Source organism: Pseudoliparis swirei, chromosome 15 (genome assembly GCF_029220125.1).
Source record: "Pseudoliparis swirei isolate HS2019 ecotype Mariana Trench chromosome 15, NWPU_hadal_v1, whole genome shotgun sequence".
Classification (NCBI taxonomy): Eukaryota; Metazoa; Chordata; class Actinopteri; order Perciformes; family Liparidae; genus Pseudoliparis; species Pseudoliparis swirei.
The window spans coordinates 5434810-5456970 of record NC_079402.1 but is presented as its reverse complement, the minus strand read 5'-3'; the positions used below and the strand labels follow the sequence as shown (position 1 = coordinate 5456970).

Below are 22161 nucleotides of genomic sequence, written 5' to 3'. Positions count from 1 at the left end.
TTTCCATTTTATTTTCCCAAAAGTATTGTGATAAACGATGACGTATTTGAGCCCAAAAGACACGATTGCCAGGCAAACAGGAGCCGTAATGTGCTGAGGTTGCTTATACGTGCACTCTATATGCATGCTGAGATAGAGCCTGACCTAAGCCATTACCTTCCTCTCCGGAGGACAGCTCTGCAGAGATAGAGGCTGGCTGATGCTAAAGTAGGTCTGAATTAAATCGGCGGCTCTGAGACACGCCGTGACAGACAGGACGGTCTCCATCAGGTGAAATTGTGGGGAGAGAAAAAAAATCCCTCCAGGACCCACGCAGCTGCCTCGGGCAATACAAAGATTAATAATTGAATAAATATACATGCATGATTTAAAAGCCATTAGTTTCAATAGAAGTGTGATTTAAATTATTCACGAGAAACAGTGGGGGAAGAAAAGGCAGGAGTTGAAGTAAACTATTTGAAGAAGTCCTAGTTGTATCGTTTGTAATGAAACAAAACAGCTTTGTGTACATTAGTACGGGGGGGGGGGGATGCAGTCGAGGTACCTCATGGAATTATTAGAGGGCGTTCGTAAACCCAATGTGACGCTGTACAATATAATATAAACCAGAGCAATGGCGTTCAAAGACACAGATCATTCTATTTCTAGATAAATTAACAAACAGGTCCTTTTTTAAGAAAAGGATGAAAGACAACTTTTCATACACCTTTTTGTGCAAGCGCTTGTCGCTAGTAAGGACGACAAGGATTGTGAGGAGACGTGAGACTGCAACAGTGTGCCAAAGAAAATAGTGAGAAAAATGTAACCCACAAAACTTTATTTTGTATCAAATTTTCTTGCGCTTTTCTAGTCTTCCGACCACTCAAAGACATCTTTTACCAATTCATACGCTGATGGGAGGGGCTTAGGTGCCAGGACTAACTGAAATCCGTACACCGTAGGCCTATGGGAGCAATTTTTGGGGTTCAGAGTCTTGCCCAAGGACACATCGACATTGGTTAGCACAGCCGGGGATGGAACCGCCTATCCTCTCATTGAAGGAAGGATGACCCTGCCCACTACTGAGACACAAGAAATGTGCCAACAAGACACACCAATCCTTCATTTCATTAAATTACATTACATGTCATTTAGCTGACGCTTTTATCCAAAGCGACTTACAATTCATACACCGTAGACGCAGCAACAGGGAGCAATTCAAGCTTAAGTGTCTTGATCAAGGACACATCGACTAGGGCGAGGTTTGAACTGCCAACCCCCTGATTGAAAGATGGACCTGCTAACATCTGACCACAGTGGCCCCTGTTCATCCACTCGGTCGCAGTTCCTTCCCCGTGTGAAACAAGAAGTCGACGTCGACACTTGGGTCAGGGCACTGAACCGAAACAAAGATATTGTCCCGGACCTTAACGAAAAACTTTTAGTTGCATCAATCCAACTTGTAAAGATGGAAGTTTACTCTGAAGAAGCTGTGTGCAAGTTCGAAGCAGAAATTAACACATCTTGCTGGCTCATGTAGGAAAACGCACAATAGATGAGGAGTAACCTTTTGGAAAAATATTAATTACGAGGACGGATGGCCTTTCTCATAACTATTTGATTATGTTTTTGTTTTTCAACCGGCATTGTTTACATCGTCTTAAAAGCGTAATCAAGGATTGGAAGCCCGGTAGTGTATAATAACGGTCAAACAACTTCGAAGTTTAAGTCGATTTATTCTTCTGGTCACAGGCAAAGTATCGGCACAGCAATTGCAAGAGGAGGTGAGAAGTTCTATTCAACTCGCAGGTTGAAGAGAAAATCTGACAAATACAGAGAAAAACAGACCTCTTCTACACACGGATAACGCCATCTGACTCCATTCAGAATCCACAGTCTAATTGGACCTGGCTAGAATGAGGGAGGGCGAGCATCTCCTCCCTGGCCTTGTCAAACAGAATTGTACAACGTTTCTGTTTGATTCTTCAGAGATAATATAAAAATTCAAACAATTGTGTGTGTGTTGTTTCTCCTGGGCCTCGCTCACAACGTGAACTCTCTCCTAGGCAGATGATAGCTTCATTAAAAGAAGTATATAAGAATAAAGAATGAACGAAGAAACAAATATATAATTTATAACAGCCTGCGCAATTGTCTTTGCCGCAGCATTTTTTTTTGCAAAAACCCAACTGTAAAGCAATGGAAGGGCATGAAAACTTCGGCTATGATGATATAACTTCTGCCATCTTTTCCAGCTGTACCCTATTCCATCAATTCCCCTTCCCCCCACAAAGGCCCTTTCATTCATGAACTCACCTCTTTCCCCACGTGATGGTATTTCACACCGAAGCTGTTTCTTCTTCGATGGTTTTAGTCAGCACAATAAGACTGGATGTACGCTCGTGGGGAAAAGTCGTTAAACCAGTTGCTACTCATCGCTGGATGGTTAAACTTGGACGTTACATCCTCCGCCTCCTAGTTCTTACTCTCGAAGGCCGATGTCTAGACAGAGCGTCCGGACTCCGGGGGGGGGGGGGGTGTTCTGGTTCTCTCTTCTGTCTTTATGTCGGCCCACGCTTAATGAAATGCTTGACATCTTCGGGGAACGGTTGCCTTCGTCAGCCGCTCACCTCAGTCGATATTGTTTTGTGCTTTCGCTGACCTCCCCCTTATTAAAAAGCCCTTTCTTTAGTCTCCTTAAAAAAGAGAAACGCCTCCATGGACTATCTCTATCTCCTCTGTGAAACATTTTCCGAATGTTAATTGGATAACTGCAGAAGAAAGGAAAACAAAAATAAGCTTTTTATAGGGTGGTTATCCCTATTAATGTGCAAGATGTTAAACGCTGCTTTATTTCAATGACATTTGTTTAGACTCTGTAATTTATCACTTACATGTTGATCACTAGAATAAGAAGCCGTGGGGATTCCCAGAGGAGAGGTAAGATAAAATAAGGCCCTGGGACGCCCGGGCTGATAATCAAATGGTTGGGCCAAACTCAGGGAACCGGTTCAGTCACCGTAATGATCTGCTCTGACGTGCTTTCAACTGTCTGCCTGTAATTAGCTACCGATGGTGGACCACGCCGTCTCCCACTCTTTTTGCGACTCTCCTTTGTACGGCATCCAACCGGCAGTGTAGCGGACCCCAGTCGGACTCTAGTGAGGCGTACTGATGTTTCCAGAATTGCTTTTATTCATGTTCAACCATGAGCCTTGTTGACGAACATACATCTAACAGTTTCTCCTTTTACCATTTAAGTTCCAGAAATCAACGTAAGAGCTATGGAACAAATACAGAAATGAGCTCTTACAAGTGTAAACATTAATTAGATGATATTTACATATAGATGTGGACATTAATCACAACATGTTCTCTTTCTTAAAGGTCACATGTAGCTGAGATCTATCATTAGCATCTTATTACATTACTAAACATGTAGCCAAAATAAAACAAAGTACCCTTTCTCATTCTAGGTGCTTATCAGTTCATAGAGTAACTTATGTACACCTTTTCCTTTAGTACACCGTCAACTAACGTACTTTTTGCGAAGTGTTACGAGATTTACATTTACTTCTGGTCCCGCCGGAAGATCTTTAAAATAAAAGGACCCTGAACATACAAAGGCACTTCCAAAATAAAGGCTTGCGGGAGTCATTTAAAGGCAGCAACACTCCGGGAAAAAATAAATGGGGGTAACTGATGTAGTTGCAGGGATAAAATTGGTGTCAATTAGAAGTCCGTCACACGCATCGTAATTGAATATAACACGTGTCTCGGCTGCAGAGCTCAAAAAGAGGGACCCACAAAAAATAAATACTTATACTGTAAAATACTCTTGGGGGATTTCCTGCACAGCAAAATGAGTGAATCTGTAATTCCAAACAAAAGCGCCCTGGAAAGCGCAACGGCATGAGTCAATCTTGCCCTCCCGTGCACCACCCGCTGAGTAACCATTAGGGCTACGCACAGCCTCCCGAAGGTCGGGCTCCAGCAGGGAGCTGCTGCATGCGCGTGGGGGGGGTGGAGGTTGGGGGGTGGCGAGGGAATGAGTCATCACAGACTCCAGCAGCTCGAGTGTGGAGGTGTGCGCTCCCAAAGGGTGGTGGACGGAGGCTTTCATGGAGAGATTCTCCGTGCAGTGTCTGATGTCAGCGGGGGGGCCTTGTACAAACACGTGTCTGGCAGCAGGGGGTGGGTGTGTGTCATTATGCTGAGAGTGGCGTATGGTGATGAGGGAACGGAGACCAAAAAAAAATCTGGCGACGATTCAGACCCCCCACGCTCGCCGTGTTCCGACGAGGGCCCTCCTCTGGGCAGTGGTGGGACACTGGGACGGGCTGGTAAAAGGCAACATAATCAATCAAAGCAGGCAGCCTGACATTTAACATAGCGGAGCATTTCAAAGGGGAAATCATAGCCATAGCCATCTTTTTCTCTTTTAATTATTTTTTTTGGTCTCTGTTGTGCGCCGGTGCACAGCAAAACACATCAGGCCAGACAGAAGAAATCAAATAAATGCAAGTTGAGTATATTTTCTTTTTTTCCCCCTCCATTTTCAGTGAAGAGGTCACGGTAAATATTGCATATTTGTATTCCCTTCAGCTTGACCTCGATGCCGTTCACTGAGGTGTTATGAAAGCGCAGGTAGGTATGACAAAAACACGGACGCCTCAAGTCGCGAGTCGGACTACAGGGGGCGCAGTCGAGTTCACCAGTTTGTTTTCATTTTTTATTTGACAAAGATTGGAAACATGCACTGTAAAAGCAGTGTGCTATCTCTCGACCTTGGCAAACGCGCATCCAATGCGCTCGAAAATGAACTGATCTCAGAGGTGGATGTCATGTCTGATATATATATACACTACCGTTCAAAAGTTTGGGGTCATCCAGACAATTTCGTGTCTTCCATGAAAACTCACTTTTATTTATCAAATGAATTGAAAATTGAATAGAAAATATAGTCAAGACATTGACAAGGTTAGAAATAATGATAAATATTTGAAGTATTAATTTTGTTCTTCAAACTTCAAGCTCAAAGGAAGGCCAGTTGTATAGCTTATATCACCAGCATAACTGTTTTCAGCTGTGCTAACATAATTGCACAAGGGTTTTCTAATTAGATATTAGTCTTCTAAGGCGATTAGCAAACACAATGTACCATTAGAACACTGGAGTGATAGTTGATGGAAATGGGCCTCTATACACCTATGGAGATATTTCATTAGAAACCAGACGTTTCCACCTAGAATAGTCATTTACCACATTAACAATGTATAGTGTGTATTTTTGATTAATGTTATCTTTATTGAAAAAACAGTGCTTTTCTTTGAAAAATAAAGAAATTTCTAAGTGACCCCAAACTTTTGAACGGTAGTGTATATACATACATATATAGAAAATATGTCAAAACAAATGAATGCCAAAGCAGGAAATGAAGTGACATCAACTTGAAGCATGGCAGCAAGTTTCTCCAACTCGTCAAGGAAGTGTTTAAGTTGACTCAACCTCAGAAAAAAAGAAGAAAAATGTCACTTGAAGGACTAATAATAGAAATAAACACCAACTCCTACGGATATAAAACATCTGTTTCCACCCGCATTGTGCTGCATTGCTGGAGGGAAGCACACGCGTCTGTCTGTACCGACAGCTGGGCTGCGTTACTTTCAGCTTTGTGAGTAATTACGGTTGGAAATATATGACATGCCTATACGACCTTTGAGTGAAAGGAATTCAATGTGTCGTATTTATTATGATACACAATAGAATTTACTTGCTAGATCGGTGTAATAAAAAAATTTAATTAATCTAATGTTTGAGTCAAGAGATTGAGGAAAGTACCCAGAGCTTGGCACAGTCAGTAACTGCTCCGAGAGAGAGAGAGAGAGAGAGAGAGAGCGAGCCTATATTTCATTCTCTTCAGTCCAGAAAGTGCTGAACTCAAAACCTATTGAAAAGGTACAAGTAGAGAGCGAGATGAAAGAAAATTATTAAATGTTCCGAATGTATTACATCCCCAAGAGGAATTCATGGACCAGTCTTGATTGTGTGAACAGCCCTTACAAGTGGATTTATAGAACTTCCTGTTCATCGTAGTTTCCGTAGCGGCTCCCAAGTGACCCTGTCGCAGCCAACTTCAAGGCCATCGTCACCCGTACCCCACTGACTCTTTATCGGTACCGCGGGACACTAACCGAATACCAACTTCCACTTGTGTCTTCTATCTTTGAAACGAGGCACTTTTAAAAATGTCTTTATCGGCTTAGAATTGTTCCAAACGCGAGGAAACAACAACTCCCAGATAAAATCACGAGCCGGCGGGGCTTATCGCTAAACCGGTATTACATCAAGTGAACGCAGCAGATGTTTTTCCGACCGCTAGCCTTTCGCCGCTAAATTAGAAGATGGAAAACTATTAACAGAAAAGCAGTGTTTTGTCCCTTCTCCCCTGTGTCTGTTGTTTCAACACTGGGCTCCCATCGCTCTGTCCTCGACTCGAGTGACGGCTGTTCCAAGACGCTCGTCTGGTGTCGGCAGGGCGAAGGCGCTTCGACCCCCCCAATCGGCGTCCTCCTCACCTCTTGGGGCCACGGGGGGCATCTTCGGCGATAATGAGACGTCACGCATGGCAACTTGGATCGAGTCCGCCAAGACGGGCGCACAAGTCCTCCCCCCCCCCCCCCCCATGTGAGAACTTACCGGTGGCGAGCGTTAACGAGTCCCTCTTTACAGAAACTGGGGCTGTGAGACTGTCAAGGGACACACTTCTACCACAGACCTAAGCTTTCAATGACATAGCCGGAGCTCTCCTTCAACACCTTCCATTGAGACAAAGAGTATTCGAAGACAGTGTGACATGTGTGAGGTGTGATAACAATCGAGGTAGTTGTCCCCAGTAAGTGTGGTCTGTTCAATACGTTCCGTGGCCTTACGAGGCTTGTGGTGAAAGTATTCATGTGGCTGTTTGTACTTCATGGACGGCTCAGATCTGACACTCGCCTCCCGACACACGCCCCAGTTGACCGAGCTGCAAGCCGTTCGGTACAACATGGAGGGTATCCGGGTTAGCTTTGAGTCTCTATGCCGCGGAGCCTGAATGCGTCACCATCCATCCAGGAACTGCTCCTGCAGGTATCGCCATTTATTTTGGGTAAGTGTTGTTTAATAGCTCATCGATGTAAAGTAGATAGGATGCTGGGATTTAAAAGCTAAGACCAGAAGAAATACTTTTCCAAACCGAATTACTGTAAGCAACACTGTTTTGCTGGTTAGCTAATTCACTGGCAAGAAAGTTAGTCTCCAACTAGGTTCACTCGTGAGCTTCATTTTTATATTGAAAATATGTTTACTTTAATTATGATGAATGAACTAAATCTATTTAAATTAGAAAATAATAACACTGTAATAATAGGATAATCAGGCCGCATGACAATATGAATATGGGAACATGAAAAATAAAATGTAAATGTTGTATACCTAACATAAAATGGATATTTAAATGTTGTATAGCTAACATATACCAGCTAGTTAACATTTGGTTTGCAGTCACTTTAATATTCTATTTATTTTACAGATTTCTTCTTCTTATGTATCGGTTAATTATTTCCTCATCATAGTACTATATGGTAATATTGATTTGCTTTTTTTGTTATGCTGTGTTGTTCTGAGCCACTCGATGCACTTGTCCAAAGGTAAATATTGTGAACAAAATGAAAAATAGCTTTCCATTTCTGGTGGATGCAAATGAAGATGGATCATATCTACTGCGGGGTGCTTTGATCGGGAAATTGGAATCCAGCTGGGTGCCTTTAGCCTATTTACTGCGTTGTTGATACAAAGAAAAAAGAAGCAGATCAAGGTTGGGTCACAGTCAATATTGGTACTTTCTCATGATGGTGGAGGCTGTGAATTACAGGGAAATAAGTGAAAAGAGATTCCTCCATGGAATTGTTATTGATGGCATGTTTCCCGTAAGTACCTGATTAAATGGGTCATAAAGGCCTTGTAATTATAATGGCAGAAATAAACATCATCTTTATCAAGTACCCGTACAAAAACATTATTTGGATACATCTTGTAAATGACACATTAACTACAATATATACCGTCATAAAAGAAGAATTTCGTTCTTAATCGACAATAGAAATTCCTAATTTATATTTTCAACTGTTCTGCTAATTACTTTAACTTATTCCCTGTTAAGATCCTCGTCTGGCTTGTTTTTTTCTTGCCTTTCCTCAGCAGTGCGCTGGATTCCCGATAAGCAACTTCACAGATATGTGCCTGGAGCAAGGATAACGCTGTTTATTATTAAACCCCTGACACAAATCCCTCGTCCCTTTTGAAGTTGCATGCAGACCCTCTCTCATTTTCCGACGTTTTTTTTTTTTTTTTTTTAAGGGCTGCAGGTGTTTGCTCATGATACGGCCACGGGGGCATGGAGGAAAAAAGAAAAATAAAGATACGGTAAAACGGATTTATGACAACTTTCATCTCGTAGTTTGGTCGAACTGTTAGATTCAATAAGCGTCCGTTTTAATGGAGTTTGTGTTATACTTTGGTTCTCACTGCCTTCAAAGTGTATTTGTCGTGGGCAGCACTGACGGCTAAACATTTCAAATACTTTAATGTGAAGTTAATTTAAAGCTAGGGTTGTTAATCGTCTTAAAAAAATACGTTATGCTAATTTACTACTGAAGAGAAACTAGAGCGTTCCTGCACATTTGTTTTTTAACAGAAGCAAAACAAATTAAAAAACAGAGCAATATGGACGCCATCTTAATAAATTCAACATCGAATTTGTACTGTTTACGCACCGATCATCATTCATGTCAACAGAGTTCGACTCCTCTGGAATCCTGCAATCCTTTTTCAAAGTGAAGCTCGATCCGGGGATGCAACGATGAGACCATTGGCTTGAAAGATTCTTCGTTAGCCGGAATTTCTCCGGACATGAGCCACAGCCTGAAGTCGGCTCTCCGAATTAATCTAATCCCAACGTAAAGTGTATTATGTCTTGTGCCATGAGTACTTTATATGAAAATGACAAGGAATTAAGAAAAAATAAAAGGCAGCAAAATTCACGTTAGCTAATGGGGCACAACGTCTACCTTGGAAAATGCTGGGGAAGATATTACTGCGTGGGGACCGGCAACAATGTCAAGAAAAACTTTCTCTTGCTCCACCTAAAAATCTGCACCTTCAAAAATGATTTTAGCATCGAGAGAAATGGTTCTGGATCACAGAATGTTGCTAATGCTGCCCTCTCCGCCCTTTCCCTGTGAACATTCAAACTATTGGAGAAAGCAGCATTATGTTGGATGCTTTGCTGACGCAATTTTGCTTTCATACTATGTAAGAACGCGCCTTTGTGTTGTGTTGCGGGGAGAAAAAGGAGCCATTACCAAGAGGATCAGAGAATGTAGCCACTGTTGTCAGGTTGTTTTCTCCTTAATGTCCCCGACACAGCCATTTAAGTCAGCTAAGGCTGCATCTTCCAGCACTGAGGGATCCTCTGTAGTCATTTATCAGTCAGCCAGTGTTGAGGGGACAACTGGCAAAACTTTTTTATCTCACCTCAAAAGAACTCCGATCAGAAAATGCGTCTTAGGTTGGCCCACACATACTGTAAAAAACGTGATTGATGTCTGGATGTTGTACCTTGCCCAACTGGGGTACAATAACGAGTGTAGGTATGATCACATAAGCAGCACCGGCGAGGCCAGAGGTCAGGGTGAGTTACAGAACTGCACTCTGGCTTTTAGTTGTTTTACAAAGAAAGTACAGATGGTTCGGACACGTTGGCCAAGGATCTACCTGTTATTACCATCTGCTAAAAAAAGGAGGGGTCAAAGCAATCAAGGAGATCTTACGGAACAAACGCGGCAGACACGGTCCGTGAACCCAGCTTCTGTTCCAGAAAATAATCTCGATACAAAAATTGACATTTTGATCCATCGCTTGAATCGTTTGTGACAATAATTTGCAATCAGCGCTCGCAAGTCGGCTACATTCATCCCCAGTCACTTGTCACTCCGTTGATTCATTTGTTGAATGGCTCATTACTTCCCGCTTTGAGTGTGAAATATGTTTCACGGTGCATCTTTAGTGATATCAAATCTGCAGACTCATGCAAATTTGCAGACTCGCTCGCGGAAGGTTTTTCTAAAAACCGTGTGGCGTGTGCTCTTCATTAAACTTAAATGCATAGTTTGCATGACACCACTATCCACTTCGGAGAGTGCCGTGTAAGCTCCGTGTTGTAATGGAAAAGATAATTATATATTCCTCCATATGCGTTGCAAATTTGGAACGAAGCTGGCAAATTGTAAATTGCTTTATTAAAGCTAATTATGTGCACCATCGGGAGTATGACGGTGTTGCACCGCCCTCAACCGTAAGGCTCTACAGCGGGGGGGGGGGAACTAGTCGAGACAGGAGCAGCCACCCATGTACCAACCCTGTATCACAAAAATTACGTTCCCCCAGACCTAAAATGCAATTTGCAGTTACGTTTGACTGAAACGTATTTCTCTCCAAATTACGTTTGACTGAAACGTATTTCTCTCCAGATTACGTTTGTATTTGACGTATTATAATAACAAATACGTCTCTGATCAACGTATCTTTGCCGTTTGTTATCTCTCTTTTCTACAATGCTGTTATGAATTGTAAAAAGTAGGGATGGGTACCGAGAACCGGTACTAAGTCAATACCGGTACCTGATTTGACGGTATCGGTTTACCGTTAAGCCGCTGGACATACGGTGCTGCTATCGGTATATTACGTGACCCTCATCCCGGTTTGAGACCCCTCTGATTGGCCATCGGCGCGCTCTTATCATTGTTGTGATTTGTGTTGTGACTGTGAGACTCCCGCAGTCATGGCGGACAGAGCGAAGCGATCAAAGGTCTGGGTGCACTTTCAAAAATTGAGTGGCGATAGTGCAAAGTGCAATCTTTGTACTCAAGTCGTTGCTTGTGAAGGGGGTAACACAAGCAACTTGATGAAGCATTAGCAAGCGAGGCACTCGTTGAATCTCAAACGGTGCAGCATATTTGACAGCCTAGTAAACACTGTGGCTGCTAGTAATGCTAGTGCTAATAGTGCTAGCATTAGCACAACAACAACGTCTTCCTCCTCAGTGCAACCTGGTGCGAGTTGCGGGACGGCTGCCTCGACTTCGACACGTGAAGGTAACATTTGTTTTTGTTTATAACTCTACAATTATTAACTCGGAGCCATCAAGCAACTTCTAATGTATGTCCCCAAATAATCCCATAGACAACGTCAGTCAAGCAGCAGCAACAGCGACAGCATCCACACAGGAGAATGTTAGGAGAAGTCAGACAGCGGTGGCCTCTCCATTCTCTATAGCTAAACGAGCGTCAATGCCACACGCTCAGAAAGCAACATGTCATAGGGCTATCAAAGTATATTGTGAAGGATATGCAGCCCTTCAGTACAGTGGAGTCCAGTTGGTTTAGGTACGTTTGGTAGCGGTAGCTGGCTTAGCATAAATCGCTATCTAATTGTTAGGTAAGTTAGCCCTAGTTTTGACTTGCCCAACGTTTTCTTCTGTGTTGAATATAAGCAGACTACGACGTTGTGAGCATTCTTGCACTCTATGTTACTTCTTAAATTGGATGTTCTGAAAAGTCTACAGCATAGAGTATGGCAGGTAGCATATAAACAGAAGTGCAAAGATGTAACATATTATTTACAGAGAGTGTAGTAAGTTATTCAGTTTAACTGATGTAATAAATTACAATATACATGTATATAATTAAATATGTATGCTTGTTGCTATTTTTCCAACTGTAGGAGATGACCACAGCCCTTAACCCTAATTACCACCCCCCTTCCAGAGACACTCTGTCCAACACACTCATACCTGCTTGGTATAACATCGAAAAAGAGAACCTGAGGGCAGAGCTTGCCAGTGTGGAAAAAGTTGCCATAACAAGTGATGGGTGGACCAGTATTACACAGGACCACTACATAACGGTCACGCTCCACTACATTAACCAAGGCCAGTTGAAGCAGAAAGTCCTTAAGACACAGGCAGTATATGAGTCTCAGAGTGGGCCTGTTGTTGCTGAACAAATAGATGAAGACCTGGCTGAATTTGGGGTGAGACAGAAGGTCGTCGCCGTAACTGTCGACAACGCTCCAAATATGGATGTGGCTGTACGACAGCTACAAACAAAAAAGCTTGGATGCTTTGCATTCTCTAAACCTAGGGGCACAAAAGGTTTACAATGTGCAAGCTATCTCCAAGTGGTCAGCAAGGATCCGGGATGTGATCGTTTGGATCAAAAGATCCTCAATGAGTAAGACCATTTTCAAAGAGAAGCAGCGTCTCCTGGGTAAGAAACTTTGCCTCATTGTTTCAGTGTAATTCAGACAGGACAGGAGGAATAAATACATTTTAATTGGTCATCATTTATATATTTCAGGCCTGCCTGACCATTCTGTGGTCCTTGATGTCAAAACCCGCTGGAATTCTCTTTATCTCATGGTGGAGAGATTTGTGGAGCAATATCCTGCAATACAGGCAGCATTCTTGGACCCGCGTGCCAAAAAGCTCATGAAGAGAGACAGGTATGAATTAATTAATGGTCTAAGCAAACATAATAATGCTATTATAATAAGTCTTTAAAAAGTAGTTCATTCTTGTCAGGATGAAGAAAATCCATGTCATGATATAAACAAATTATTGTATAACTAAATGGTCAATACAGTATACATTATAATTTTGTAATTTAATATCAGACTTGAAGAGATCACAGATGAAGACTTCAGGAGGGCTGAGGACTTTGTCAGTCTGATGCGCATGCTGTATACAAGTACCCTGTGTGTGTCAAGCGACAAGTCTTCTACATGTGGCCAGATAATTCCCATTCTGCGAAACTGAAGACCCACTTAACTGTCAAAGAGGAGGATTCCACATTTGTACACGGTAAAAGAAAAGGTCTGGGGTGACCTCTCCAAACGTTACCAGGTACAGCTGCATATCTTTCCCTAATAATGAGTAACGATATATACCCTCCCTCCCTCACTGTGAAGTGTTATGTGAAGTGTTATTATTTTCTTGTGTACAGGATCATGACATAATGGCCTTTCTGGAGGAGGCCACTCTTATGGATCCAAGATTCAAGGGAAAGCTGAGTTCTTCTGATGAAGTTTGGGAACGACTGAAGGCAGCAGCATTGAGGGAAGTAAGTATTTATCAAAATTACATATTTAAGAAAAAGTTTGCAATGTTTACTACAGTGTATTTTTATTTGTATTGCAATAATGTGCATAGCAACATTAATATGTTGATATCCCTCTCAGATGTTAGGAGAGGAGGATGCAGTGCCAGTGGAGGCTCAGGAAGTGGAAGTGGACGAGGATGAAGAGGATGAAGAGGAGGAGGTGGAAAATGTAAGTAAGACATGATTCTGTAATACCAATGCTATATGTTCTAACAAAAGCAATAAGCCTGAATACATTTACATGGTAAATATTATATTTCAGCCTCATGTTGTCAAGAAACCCAGGGTCTCTGCACTGGAGGAACTCTTCGCTGAAGAGGATAAAGAGCTGCGGAGGAGCCTTATTCAACAGGAAACAACAGCGGCAACAATCCTCGAGAACATCAGGAATGAGCTGTCCGTCTACAGAGGCCTCCTTCCCATCCCTACATCAGAAGACCCTGTCCACTGGTGGTGGAGAAAGAAGGAAACTTTTCCTGTCCTCTCTCAGCTCTCCACCACCTACCTCTGTGTTCAAGCCTCCTCAACGCCTTCTGAAAGAGTGTTCTCCACAGCTGGCAACACTCTCAGTAAGGAGAGATCTCGGCTTCTCCCGGAGAAAGTGAACATGCTTATCTTTTTAACAAAAACTGTTGAGTGCAGTATTTAGTTTTCATTCTGGGACATGTTTCCATGCATTAATGTTACAAAAATGTTCATCCTCTGTTTGAGGAAAACTCCAAAAAGCATGATAGGGAGAGCCAGGCCCTTTAAGTTATTATATTTATTTTTGTCTGCTTCTGAGAAGCTAATGTAAGTTATACAGTTACTTCTGCAAGACAATATCAATAAAATAACTGTTTAATCTTCACATCTTGTATTCATGTCTATAATTTTGAGCACCAAATTATTGAAAAGTATCGATAAGAGTATCGAAAAATACCGATACCGATAAGCAATACCGGTATCGGTATCGGTATCGATAAAATCCTAACGATACCCATCCCTAGTAAAAAGCGTCCTCTAGTCTTATTTATTATTATGTTATATATGTTGTTTCGCCTGCGTATTCTGACAGCAATAAGCGTTGTCGGATCATATGAATTGGCGTGAAGACTTGCTGCTGGTGACTCTCCTTTATTTTCTTTTTTTAGGTGACAATACATTAATTAAAACTCGTAAACTATCACCACCTCATCACCACCTTAACAGAGTCAGTCCCATACGGGTCAAATCAACTATTAAACTTGTTATAAAATGCGCATCTGTCCGTAATCTATACCATAAAGTTCGCATTTTAACCTAAAAAAAGTGCGCTTCCTTGTTACCTTTCAAAATAAAAGTCCGATTTGTCTGTTAAGCGGAAGTAGTATAAAACGTCTATATTTATTCAAACAATAAAATATAAAGGCATACATCAAAATCAATAAGGAAAATGCTGAACAGTCAAACAACTCAAAACAATAAACCCTTCATGGGGTTATTTACAGGCGTGTTTACTTCTCATCAAACAAAAAGAGCAGGTATCTGGAAAAATCTGGGAAATAATTTGGGAATTGTTAATAAAACATGATTTACCCTTCAACTTCCACTGATATGCATGCAAACTAATACATCGCTTCACACACACACACACACACACACACACACTGACAGAAACACATAGACACTCACATACGTACACACACACACAGGCAGAGACACACACATACTCACACACACAGACACACACACTCTTACACACGCACACACACACACAGACAGACACACACTCACACACACACACACAGAATGACAGACACACACAGACACACACTCTCACATACAGACACACACTCAGACACTCACATACATACAAACACAGGCAGAATCACACACACGCACACACACACACACAAATACACATGCACACACGCATACTCTGCAGACTGACCTTTGACCTCCCAATTGTCTCTCAGATATAACCCTACTGCTATATATTAAATATATTATATTTACCGAACTGTAAGACTTTGAGGTCGTGAGGGGAATCCCCTCCAAAAGATTCACAAGAGAAAATTGTCACCGTGGCAATAACCCTTGTACGATCCTTAAAACCAGTCTTTTAGTTAATTTTGCACACTTTCAATCAACTTAAAGATCTGGATTCTTTTCAGATTCAAAGAGGGGCCTCTGAATATGAATACCCTACAGTTTTGGACCGATAGCTCTGAGCTAAGGGCCCCAAAAACAGGTCAAAGGGTCAAATTGGGTAAACATGTCAGAGCTTAGCTTTCTTTTCCAGGTTGTAGCCACTCCCAAATGGGGTAGAATACAATTGAAATTGTTCATATAGTACAAACATTTGAGGAGTTGTTAACCTTTGAAGGAAGGAATTTTATTCCCAAGCAGGGATGCTAAGTGCTATATGTGGCCAGCCTACATGGTTGGGACCCATTTGGGAGGGGCTACAACCTGCAAAAGAAAGCTAAGCTCTGACATGTTTAGAAAAAAAGAAGCTAAAATCAGCCCAAACTCACAACAGGGTCTCAGATTTGTTAAACCACACACCCTCTTCAAGTCCTGGATTTCAGACAGCCAATTAACTCTTGTGGGTGTTTCGGAGTAAATTTCACCCCATCACCTCATTGTAGGCTCTGTCCTGAGTGTCTGTGTTCAATTTGGGATTTCCAGGACTAATATTTAGGAGATTATGGCCATTTTTGCACTTGTCAAAAAATATGCAAATTTAAGAGAATAAGGCCCAATTTGACCCTTTAGACCTGTTTTTGGGGCCCTTAGCTCAGTGCTATCAGTCCAAAACTGTAGTGTATATCATATTCAGATGCCCTTCTTTGAATCTGAAAATAATCCAGATCTTTAAGTTGATTGAAAGTGTGCAAAATAAACTAAAAGACTGGTTTTAAGGATCGTACAAGGGTTATTGGCACGGTGACAATTTTCTCTTGTGAATCTTTTGGAGGGGATTCCCCCACGACCTCAAAGTCTTATATTTAGGTAAATATAATATATTTAATATATAGCAGAAGGGTTATATCTGAGAGACAATTGGGAGGTCAAAGGTCAGTCTGCAGAGTATGCGTGTGTGTGCATGTGTATTTGTGTGTGTGTGGGTGTGTGTGTGATTCTGCCTGTGTTTGTATGTATGTGAGTGTCTGTATGTGTGTGTCTGAGTGTGTGTCTGTGTGTGAGAGTGTGTGTCTGTGTGTGTCTGTCATTCTGTGTGTGTGTGTGTCTGTGTGTGTCTGTCTGTGTGTGTGTGTGTGTAAGAGTGTGTGCGTATGAGAGTGTGTGTCTGTGTGTGTGAGTATGTGTGTGTCTCTGCCTGTGTGTGTGTGTGTACGTATGTGAGTGTCTATGTGTTTCTGTCAGTGTGTGTGTGTGTGTGTGTGTGTGTGTGTGTGTGTGAAGCGATGTATTGCTTGGCATGCATATCAGTGGAAGTTGAAGGGTAAATCATGTTTTATTAACAATTCCCAAATTATTTCGCAGATTTTTCCAGATACCTGCTCTTTTGTTTGATGAGAAGTAAACACACCTGTAAATAACACCATGAAGGGTTTATTGTTTTGAGTTGTTTGACTGTTCAGCATTTTCCTTATTGATTTTGATGTATGCCTTTTATATTGTATTGTTTGAATAAATATAGACGTTTTATACTACTTCCGCTTAACAGACAAATCGGACTTTTATTTTGAAAGGTAACAAGGAAGCGCACTTTTTTTTTAGGTTAAAATGCGAACTTTATGGTATAGATTACGGACAGATGCGCATTTTATAACAAGTTTAATAGTTGATTTGACCCGTATCGGACTGACTTTGTTAAGGTGGTGATGAGGTGGTGATAGTTTACGAGTTTTAATTAATGTATTGTCACCGAAAAAAAGAAAATAAAGGAGTCACCAGCAGCAAGTCTTCACGCCAATTCATATGATCCGACAACGCTTATTGCTGTCAGAATACGCAGGCGAAACAACATATATAACATAATAATAAATAAGACTAGAGGACGCTTTTTACAATTCATAACAGCATTGTAGAAAAGAGAGATAACAAACGGCAAAGATACGTTGATCAGAGACGATTTGTTATTATAATCGTCAAATACAAACGTAATCTGGAGAAATACGTTTCAGTCAAACGTAATTTGGAGAGAAATACGTTTCAGTCAAACGTAACTGCAAATTGCATTTTAGGTCTGGGGGAACGTAATTTTTGTGATACAGGGTTGCATGTACAGTAGGACACCCAGCGGTGCAGATGGAAGGCCTTCAGAATCATCAAACAACCAAATCACCCCAACCTGGCATATGTTTAGTATATTACTACATTGAATATACTATATATGTCAGGTATGTTAAGTATATTACTACATTGAATATACAATATATGTCAGGTATGTTAAGTATATTACTACATTGTTTCAGTTTTTTCATCTGCAATTACTGCTACTATAATTATGATTTCACCTTGGACCATTTCATGTCAAAGATGCTCTATAATAGTGGTGCATATGATACATAAAGTAAACTTAAAAAATACATTTGACTGGGTATTAAAAAATCTAGATGTAAGGGTGACAAATGTGTTAAATACGTTTTTTCTTTCTCGATACAAATGTATTTGCGGATTTCTTTTTTTGGAAAAGGTTTTAAACCCGCATTGTTAACCTCCATGTTTTCCTTCTTACCGACCTTTGAGAGGTCAAAGTTGTCGGTCTTTGCAGCTTACTGCCATGTTGGCTCAGCAGACTAGAGGGTACCACTTTACCCTCGTGAATGTGCGTCATCAGTCGCATGCATGAGAGAAAACCAACTTTTATAAAAGGGCTCCCTGTCGCAAAATAATATTTTTTTTAAACGCTGGGAAGCTTTAATTCCGAAACACTACTGCTTTTGGAAGATTCTGCCAACGACTTATGAGTCGCTCTCACTTAAGGTTGAATTTGCCCCTCATTATAAAGTCATTAAGGTATACTTTGATCTGGGCAGACACCAGGTGCAGATGGCACTTCAAGGCATTCGCCACTGTATATGTCCCAAATTTAGGAGAACGATCAGAGGGCTACAAGATTTGATTAATTTCCAAAGTAAAATAAATCTGTGTGAAGCTGGCCGCTGCCAAGCAATCCCTGCCCTGACCGAGCCTGATGAGACAAAACAGATGCACCTGTGTCCCGTACCGGCTGGCCCAAAAAAGAAAGGAAAAGATTCTTCATTTCCTACTTCTCCCTCCCGTCAAAATGACGTGCTTGGAATAAATCACACGGATTACTTATATTTGCCTGTCACGCGTCTACTGTGCGAGCTCGCTGAAAAGGTTGGTGTGCTCGCCGGAGCGGCGGCAAAGGTGGCAGGAGTTGTGTTGGGTGTCGAGTGGGAGGGGACAGAGGTCGCCGAGTGTCGGGTATCGGCGAAAAATCTGCTACCCTGCCCTGATATCTGCACACTCAACGGCCGGTGAGGTGAATAACGTTACCTTTCTGGTCGCCCTGCAGGTGCGTGACATTGCTGACCCACTGAATAAAAAAACAGTTAGCAGCGGCACGTTATTCTTCTGCCATCTGAATGGAGTTCCTTTGTGGTTGCTTGCAAAAAAAATAAGATTAAATGAATGAATTAAGTCAATGTTGTATCACATTGGTGTCAACGGTAAATCCAACCTTTTGACATCAATGCATTAGGCAACAGCAATAAATAGCATTTAAGACAAGAAATGTTAGAAAAGCCTAATAGAAGCCACGGTGACTCAGATATCCTTGGACTGGCTTTTAAAGGGGATACATCGTGTCCGTTTGGAAAGATTCCTTACTTGTATTCAGTTTGTTTGGGGGGGGGGGGGGTGCAAGTGACTTTTTTTCGTCCCGATGTGCACATGCCAACATCCGAGCTCTGCGGCGCGCGAGACGGAGATCGGAGTCGTGTTAACGTGACATGTCGAGACAAAATGACATGCTGCTGGTTAGAGACGACCAACAACAGACGAATTGGAAGCTCATTCTGCGCATGCGTTAAATGCGTAAAAAATATTGAACTAATTAATCCTTTATTTTTATCATAACGCGTTATTTTTCACAGCACTAGTTTTTTTATAAAATATAAATATATATTTATAATTTTTTTTAAAGCGCGATAGTACGCCGCACGCCATTCTATTCATCCAGAGTTGTTGTCGAGGGCGATCGCCTCAGATAGGGCCCTCGTACGAACCAACGCTCTCACCAAGGGCGCCGCACAGAAGCCCTTCACGTCCTTCGCGTCCAGCAGCTTCACCGCATCATCTATTCCCCCCCCCCCCCATCTCGTTTCAGCTCCGGTGGTAAACCCAACGACATATACGTAAAGATCCAGCGAGGTTCTATCGTCACCATCTCTGGCGATGGCGCCGCGGTTTCCCCCCCGCGAGAACATTAGCGGTAAATCAAATGGAACACGAGCGCACTAATGAACCAACGTGTGAACACTGTTTGTACAGAGTATCCGGAACGGGGAAGACACGTCGACTGTTAATGCTTCTCAATATTATTTTTGGAAAACCCATTCATCTAATTTTAGCGTACGTTCAGAATACTATTAACCCTTCGCAGTGCAGACTCATGGCATACAACATGTGCAACTAGATGGGGTTGTGCAGGGGTACCCAAACTTTTTCCTGTGAGGGTCACATAACTTTTCCCTTCTCTGATGGGGGCCGGGGGTCAGTGTGACCAGAGGTGCCTAAATGTAAACATTAATTATTTTCCAGAAAGCCACACATAACCAAATATTAATAACACTTTCTGGGAACTTCACAGAAAAAAAAAGTCAGGAAATAAATAACACTATTTCTGAAATAATAATAATTTAAAACATCATAATGCGTCTCTGGTATTGTTAAGGGGGCCGGGCCAAATGTGGAGGCCCCCAGGCCTTAGTTTGGGGACCACTGGGTTTGTGTTACTTTATCCTATAAGATAATCAGCCAGAGAGTTCAAATACATTACAGTTTTTAACAAAGACAGACACAACTTTTACCCCTGTTGATGTTGAGGACAGGAACACACCACCGGACGGCTCTGACTGAAAGAAACAGCGGTAGACTTTTACTTTGGTTCTATCAAGCGTTTTATTCAGAAATCAGGATACAAGTAGACATCATGCATGGAACCCCCTCCAGCCCGATACCTAGAGTATTCAGACCAGAGAGAAGCTCCTTAGCAGAGGGCGCGACGGTTTAAATAGTAATCAAGAATAGTTCTGATTGGTCCAGCGAAGAGAGGGCGGTGTCTTCTCATTGGTTCTTCGTCTCTCTGCCGCCATCGCTGTCGCTCATTCATTGGCCCTTCTCAGCCCGCCAATGAGAGCATATGTTGTGAAAAAGTGTGGGAAAGAGAAAGATATAATTCACTTGTAGCTTTCTTTGAAGCTTTTTCAACTGAGCTCGGGAGTTTTCTAAGATAGTCTTATCTCTTCCGAAGTGGGATGCGCTGCGTCCAGAAGGTTGTTTATCAAAAGGGGCCTCTTCACGTGTGTGTGTGGGTCAGAGAGAAAGCATGTGTGTGTGTGTGTGAATCCGGATAATAATTGCCATAGCTTGGACCGTTCCTTATCTTATCTGCGCTCAGTAAATGTCTCTGTTGCCTTCTCCTGCTCTGAGAGTATATAGAGCTCTTTGTTCTAGTCATCTTCTAGGATGAGCGTGGTGCATAAAGTTTCTTTCATGTGTCACTGTTATCTTCTTTGATCAGTTCAGGCGCCGGAATGCCCTGCTGAAGCTTCTAACTTTCCACAGTGATTTTCCACTTTACACATAACATTTATGCACAATACTAGGCTATGCTAAGATGTAATATATATTATTTACACCCCTCAGTTTTCCTTTAATCTGACGAAAAGAGATCCCAACAGCCAAACACTTTTCTTGCGGTTAATTGTATGTGACATCCATAACGCAGCTCTGGTCAACGGTTGTCTTCACCTGGGTTGGAGAGCGATTAGTTTCACTTCCGTTACTGGTTCTAGAAGGTTCTCCTCCCTCGCCTTAGTAAAATATCGTCATTATGCAAGTGTTCCAAGTAAAGTTCACGAGCCTAATTAATTAAACACTGGGAAAAGTTGATTATGTTGACCTTTAAAAAAAAATCTGGATACAATCTCCGGGATGATTGCGTGCCACGAACGCCAATCGTGATAAACGCTGATTAGAGATATTCAACATAGAGTAACAGGAACACGCTTTGTCATTATCTGTTAGCAAAATAAGGTTTTCCTCGCATATGTTAGCGTCACGTTTCACCCTCACTGACGCCGGACATGTGATGGAAGACAATTATCGGTTTCAATTGAAGCGGCGACAAAAAGAGCGGGCCTCGGTCTCCACGTTGTGCTGCTCGGCTCAGCTGCTGCACTAATGATGAGACTCAGGGAAGGCAAACTCCCGTGGCTATCTGTGTCCCTCTTATTAAGATGGAGTGTGGGGGGTGGGCGGGGACTAATGTGGTGTTGAGAGGAACCAATGGGTTAAGCATCTTTCTCCAGAGGAATGCTATCTGGGTCTCAGAGCCATGGTTGTACATTTAGATGGCACAGGCGACAATATTTGCACACACCTGTTTTGTATCTATCTGGATTAATAACAAAAATATATAAATATAGTCGAACCAAAAGAATCCGGTGTGCAGTAAGTTTCTTCCTCTCAGAGCAGCAACGTAATTGGGTTAGCTTTTTTTAGACACTTGGTCACTGTGGCTGCTCTGTAAACCTGAAGTATTACTCCCATTAGCTGCATTTCTGTTCCCTTGGGCCAATAGGGGGAGGAGTGTGTGTGTGTGGGGGGGGGGGGGGGGGGGAGGGGACACACATAGAAGGTAATTACAGAACATAATGTTATTAATTACTCGGAGCGCTCACGCTAGCGCCGGAGCCTGAACTCTCTCTGCAGATGAGGTTCTCGGGAGCCGGGCGGG

The 22161-nt window shown here is 42.1% G+C and overlaps 1 protein-coding gene and 1 long non-coding RNA gene across 2 annotated transcripts; both read left to right on the top strand.

Annotated features, from left to right (window-relative positions):
• The first annotated feature begins 12210 nt into the window (after positions 1-12210).
• LOC130205412 (uncharacterized) lies at positions 12211-12881 on the top strand. The gene is made up of 3 exons (XR_008833913.1): positions 12211-12347; positions 12438-12582; positions 12754-12881. It is a non-coding gene; the product is annotated as an uncharacterized LOC130205412 (long non-coding RNA).
• A 61-nt stretch (positions 12882-12942) lies between these two features.
• Positions 12943-13887, top strand: LOC130205663 (E3 SUMO-protein ligase ZBED1-like). The gene is made up of 4 exons (XM_056433163.1): positions 12943-12982; positions 13083-13199; positions 13318-13407; positions 13501-13887. Exons 2-4 carry the CDS (start codon positions 13095-13097, stop codon positions 13885-13887), a joined length of 582 nt encoding a protein of 193 aa, XP_056289138.1. The 5' UTR covers positions 12943-12982; positions 13083-13094.
• Positions 13888-22161: the final 8274 nt, after the last annotated feature.

What these genes read in the sequence shown, in the direction of transcription:
- LOC130205663 (XM_056433163.1), top strand. Translation starts at nt 13,095, where the DNA reads ATGGCCTTTCTGGAGGAGGCCACTCTTATGGATCCAAGATTCAAGGGA. An exon ending in AGGCAGCAGCATTGAGGGAA is followed by an intron (nt 13,200 to 13,317) that starts GTAAGTATTTAT and finishes TATCCCTCTCAG; the next exon opens with ATGTTAGGAGAGGAGGATGC. An exon ending in AAGAGGAGGAGGTGGAAAAT is followed by an intron (nt 13,408 to 13,500) that starts GTAAGTAAGACA and finishes ATTATATTTCAG; the next exon opens with CCTCATGTTGTCAAGAAACC.